Source organism: Oncorhynchus clarkii, chromosome 2, assembly GCF_045791955.1.
Source record: "Oncorhynchus clarkii lewisi isolate Uvic-CL-2024 chromosome 2, UVic_Ocla_1.0, whole genome shotgun sequence".
NCBI lineage: Eukaryota > Metazoa > Chordata > Actinopteri > Salmoniformes > Salmonidae > Oncorhynchus > Oncorhynchus clarkii.
In genome coordinates this window covers 81,600,151-81,606,042 of record NC_092148.1, presented here as the reverse complement: position 1 = coordinate 81,606,042, position 5,892 = coordinate 81,600,151, and the positions used below count along the sequence as shown (strand labels likewise).

Below are 5,892 nucleotides of genomic sequence, written 5' to 3'. Positions count from 1 at the left end.
ATAATGTAAGTTAATGGACAGTATACTCGACACTGTAATGACAGAGAGATGTGAACCAAGTATTTAAACCATATTTTCTTGGCATCAAGTTATCACTAATTGCATTAAAGCAGAAGATGACCTCTGTACTTTAGATGGGAGAAACACCAGCAACGATCTTCTCCTTGCTGTTGGCGCATCTTCCAACAAATGTGCTGCAGAATCAATTGAAGAAGAATTGAAGAACAAAAAAAGCGAACATGTTCCATTCAAAGCTGTTTACAGACCATATCACAAGATCAGAGCAGCAACACTTTCTCATAACACAAAAGTAGCACAGTACAAACAGTCTTCCCTGTATGCTTCCAGAATCAGTGCCTACCTGCTCCGGAGCCCGAATGTGATTAGAGCGGTAATGACACTGAGTCTCAGCCTGTAAGTGCACAGTGCACTGAGCACCACACAGAGAGAGCAGGCCAAAACGCAGACCCAGAGGATGTAAGTGAAGGAGGATTAGATTTCATTCAAAGCGGACACATTCCCGTCTCCCTCTGATTGATACCCGAAGTGCAGTACAGTAAAAGGGAGGAATTTACCTGGACATAGACATGGAACACAGACTAGTTACTGAGGTATGCCCACCTTGCCTGGGTGTACAGTAGTACAGTACAAGACAGGGGTTTACCTTAGAAACATTGAATACACTGATGTTCTCTCCGTTATGTTAGCCATGTCCTGTGTGAAGTGGATATGATTCGGCAATAACATAATTAGAACATACCTTGTCTTGATAAAATTTACCCAAACATAGAAATGTAACTCATAGTGTGGCCTCTACTAGTGCATCGTCTCTAAATACTAATACAGTTGCAGCAAAGAAAAATAACACAGAGCAGTCATTGTTTTTGGAATACATGTATTCAAATGGTAAAAATAAACAGTGAAAATGGCTAGTTTAAGCCATGCTACAGAGGGATGTTTGAGATGATACAAGGCATATTCAGGATTATTTTCTTCTTATTTTACAAAGCATTATACACGAAGAGGCCAGTATATTAGGTACACCAACGAAAATGGTTTGCTCCTACAGACAGTGAGTCAAGTGGCCTGCTATATAAAGCTGGCAGACAGGCATCGAGGCATTCAGTTACTGTTCAATTGAACGTTATAATGGGCAAAACGAGTGACCTAAGCAGCTTTGAACGTGGTATGATTGTCGGTGCCAGGCGTGCCGGTTCCAGTATCTCAGAAACACGTGCTTGTCACGCACGACAGTGTCTAGGGTTTACCGAGAATGGTGCGACAAACAAAAAACATCCAGTCAGCGCCAGTTCTGTGGACGAAAACAGTTCATTGATAAGAGGTTGAAGGAGAATGGCAAGAATCATGTAAGCTAACAGGTGGGTCACAAACAGGCAAATAACAACGCAGTACAACAGTGGTGTGCAGAATGGCATCTTGTGAACGCACAACTCTTTGGTCCTTGTCACAGATGGGCTATTACAGCAGACGACCACACCGGGTTCCACTCTTATCAGCTAAAAACAAGAAGAACCGGCTCCAGTGGGCACATGATCACCAACACTGGACAATTGAGGAGTGGAAAAAAGTTGCCTGGTCCGACGAATCCTGGTTCCTGTTGCGTCATGTGATGGCAGAGTCAGAATTTGGCGTAAGCAACATGAGTCCATGGCCCCATCCTGCCTGGTGTCAATGGTGCAGGCTGGTGGCGGTGGTGTAATGGTGTGGGGAATGTTTTCTGGCACACGTTAGGTCCCTTGATACCAATTGAGCAACATTTCATGCCTGAAGAATTATATTCTGGAGGCAAAGGGGGGTCTGACTCGATACTAGATGGGTGTTCCTAATAAGCTGGCCACTGAGTGTATATACAGTATAGCATATTGACAGAAATAACGTAGCTGTATATTCTTTCTAAGTAGATTTTGAGAATGTACATATCAAGGCATTGAATAAAGCTGGAGGTTTCTCTGCTAGAGTGATATGATAATATCCAGATCCTTGGGTTAGTTCTACCCTCTAGGGTTCATTTTGGACACCACATGTTTACATTCAAATCAATCATTCTTCACTGAAAGTTCGTCATACAGTACAAGTATCCCCATCACACAATATGGCTCAGCCAAAGTAGGCTACATAGAGCATGTCATCTACTTTGTTGCCACAACAACATACAGATTATAAATGGATAAAGCAAATGTAAATAAGTCAACAACTTTATTTAATGTATTATTAGACTAGTTTGGCATAGAGCACAATGTATCATAGACAGAATATTACAAAAAAGGAGCCCCACAATAACATGCTGTGGAAAGTTCAGTTTGTGGTGAAATGAATCACTGACATATTTTCTTGTGTTGCTTTAAATTCCAAGCCCGATTGAAACTCTTCCCACAATTAGAGCAGAGGTAAGGTTTCTCTCCAGTGTGTAGTCGGATGTGTGCTCTTAAATGTCCTGGCAGAAAGAAACTCTTGTCACAGTAAGTACATGTGTGCCGTCGTTCCCCCTTGTGAAATAGCAGGTGCATTCTGAGTCCTTGAGCGTGATGGTATCCCTTCCCACAATCAGGGCATTTATGTGGTTTCTCTCCTGTGTGAATGCGCATATGAAGCCGTAATGTCTTTGCGATGTTGAATGTCTTGCCACACTCCTTACAAGAGAATGACCTCTCTCCTGTGTGGGTTAACATATGAACCTTCAAGGAGCTGGCCTGCGTAAATGTTTTACTGCACTCTTTGCAAGAGAACGGTGTCTCCCCTGTGTGAGTGCGGCGGTGTATTCTCAAACCTCCGATCTGTTTGAATTTTTTACCACACTCCTCACAAGTGTGGGATTTAACATTGGAATGAACTTGTTTATGTCTGGCCAGTTGGGTGAGGTTAAGAAAGCTTTTTCCACACTCCTCACAGAGGCAGGATTTTTCTGGTTTGGGCCGGTGTGTGTACTGGTGCCTCTGAAGACCATCCAGAAGGCCAAAGCTCTTCCCACACTCCTCACAAGAATGCGGTTTGATACCAGTATGGTTTGACTGATGCTCTTGCAATATGGACAGTGTGGAGAAGCTTCGCCCACATTCAGGGCAGGGGAAGGCTGTTCTGTGTACTTGCTTCTGATGCTTTCGCAGGCGGTACTCTGAAACAAAACTTTTCCCACATTCAGAGCAAGGCAATGCTTTTTCCTCTCCATGCGCTGCTGACATATGCATTTTCAAGTTGTAGAGGAGTGTGTAGCTCTTCCCACACTGAGAGCAGATGTGGGGACCCTCGTGGACTTTCATATGTTCTTTAAGGAACTTCAGCACACTGTAGCTCTTTCCACAGTTGTGGCAGGTGTGCAGCTTCTCCCCTTGGTGATTTAGCTGATGATTCTTTAAGCTCTCTGGTCGGGTAAAACTCTTCCCACAGGCGGTGCAAACATGTGGTCTTTCCCCGCTATGTGTTGTCATGTGCCTTTTTAAGCGAGATGCTGAACAGAATTTCCTATCGCACTCGGTGCAACCGTGATTCTTCTCACCGTGCGTTGTCAGGTGCTTCCTTAGGCACGGTGCAGATCGGAAGCTCTTTTCGCATTTCGTGCAACAGTATGTTCTGTCAGCATCATGCATTGTTAGGTGCTGCTTTAAGAGCGATGCATAAGGGAAGCTCTTCTCACAAGTTATGCAATAGTGTAGGGTTTTATCAGTGTGCCTAATCTGGTGTTTTTTCAAATGTAAGGCGGTACGGAAGCTCTTGTCACACTGTGTACAAGAGAAAGACTCTGAATCAGACTCAGAATCCTCCTGTGATAAATCAGAACTGTCTGCTTGGTTTGCTGGCTGATCACTTAGATTCTCTTCTTCCAGTGTGTTCATCTGTTGAGTGTACTCAATGCGCACCTCATCTATTTCAATCTTTATTTCAGGTGAATCAGTGTTATTTGCCTTGTTCTCTGGATCATTGCGGCTTTGGTGTTCATTAATCAAGTTATCCATCTTGATGGACGGAGGGAAGGGGTGCAGTCTAATTTTCTGTCTGGGGAAAAGTGACAGAACATAATGTGTGAAGAGAATATAATATAAAAAGGCATGGCTAATGCAAACAAGACCTCACTTGACACAGACGTTCAATGTTTCATGGTGTTGTGGATGTGGACGACCACAGATTTCAAAGCAAAAAGTGTACGAACTAAACCAAACGTGAACGTTTGCTGACTAGCTAGCCAGCCAGCCAGCTAATTGGCTAGTTTGATTGCCTGCAGTGCTCATACCGAATGGAAAGACAAGATTGTTGGTTTAGCTATATGACTCAACCAGAATGAATACACAACACCAAAACACAAAACTGCTGCTAACACAAGTCAAAATACCTTTCGCTATGTTCGTTTTTGGACAAAAACAACGGCACAAAAATCAGCGTCTCGTCAGCAACACTAAAAAAGTACTTCCTGGTCACGACATTTCGTAAATTTTCACAAAACTGCTGCTAACACAAGTCAAAATACTGCTGCTAACACAAGTCAAAAATTTCGTAAATTTTCTTTCAGCAACACTAAAAAAGTACTTCCTGGTCACGACATTTCGTAAATTTTTGAAATAAAAGTCCCCCACGTAATAGTAGAACAGTGTCATCAACCTGTCTTTAATTATGATGTCTAAAAAATTATTGTCTAAACATGAACAAAGAATTACTTCCGGGTCACGGCTTTGTGGAATCTTTCAGAATAAGACTTTGTTCATTAATAATTAGAGCAAAAATGATGGAAAATGTGCACAATTATTAATATATTGTATAATAGTTATTATACAAAGAATTTTTGAAAGATTTTCTAAAATATATTACATGATTAAAAAATATATTTGGTGAGCAATGTTTTTTTGTCTATGTACTCCTATAATTTATTGGACTGTACACACACACACACACACACACACACACACACACACACACACACACATATATATATATATATATACTAAAGCTGCTCCTTAGCTGAATGGACCCTCCTTTATATATATATATATATATATATATATATATATATATTTAAATGTAACCTATATTTCGCAGTAAAAGGGGGGTCCATTCAGCTAAGGAGCAGTTTTAGTTTCCAAATTCACAGATATTACACCCCAGCATTGTCGCTGCTCATTTTGAGGCCCTTAAAAAGTAGCCAACCAGCTGAAATCCAATCCGTACTCCATATTGGACAGAGGGCCAGTTTGTTTTGCATGGCCTGGTGCCCCGGGTGGGTGGAGATTTCACTTAAGGGCCAATGGAATGGTCTAAAATGTGCAAACTCTGGCCATTCGGTGCAAGCAAAACATACATATTGGACTGTACACAATTTACTGTACACTGTGTCACAGTAAAAGACGTGTCCATTCAACTCATGAGCACCTCTAGTTTCCAAATCCACAGAGTTTACAGGTGCTCCTAAGTAGAATGGACCCCCCTTTTACTGTGATATAATATATAGAAAATAGTTTACTGTGTAATATCTATGTACAACATGAAAAAACTATTGGATTTCAGCTGATTGCCAAAACTTTAAGGGCCACGAAATTAGCAGTGACGATGATTGGGGTGTAATTCTGTGGATTTGGAAACTAGAGGTGCCCCTGAGTAGAATGGACTCCAATTAACTGCGACGCAATGTACAGGAAATTGTATACAGTGTAATATGAATGATATAACATTATGTACAGTGCAATATGAATGACAGAACATTGTGTACAGTGCAATATGAATGACAGAACATTGTTTACAGTGCAAAATTAATGACAGAACATTGTGTACAGTGTAGTATGAATGGGCAAAATAATAACAGGATTTAAATGTGTGTTCTAAAGTTGATTATTATAATTATAATATTAGTGGTAGTAGTAGTGCTATTACTATTATTAATAATATTAG

General features: G+C 41.1%; 1 protein-coding gene across 1 annotated transcript; it reads right to left on the bottom strand.

Moving 5' to 3' along the window:
• Window positions 1-878: 878 nt before the first annotated feature.
• LOC139382769 (zinc finger protein 93-like) lies at window positions 879-4,517 on the bottom strand. The gene is made up of 2 exons (XM_071126910.1): window positions 4,346-4,517; window positions 879-4,011 (listed from the first exon to the last, which is right to left on the bottom strand). The coding sequence occupies exon 2, from the start codon at window positions 3,969-3,971 to the stop codon at window positions 2,337-2,339; it is 1,635 nt and encodes a 544-aa protein (XP_070983011.1). The 5' UTR covers window positions 3,972-4,011; window positions 4,346-4,517; the 3' UTR covers window positions 879-2,336.
• Between the last annotated feature and the right edge of the window lie 1,375 nt (window positions 4,518-5,892).

Excerpts from the sequence above, each read along its gene's own strand:
- LOC139382769 (XM_071126910.1), bottom strand. The coding sequence starts at position 3,971 with ATGGATAACTTGATTAATGAACACCAAAGCCGCAATGATCCAGAGAAC.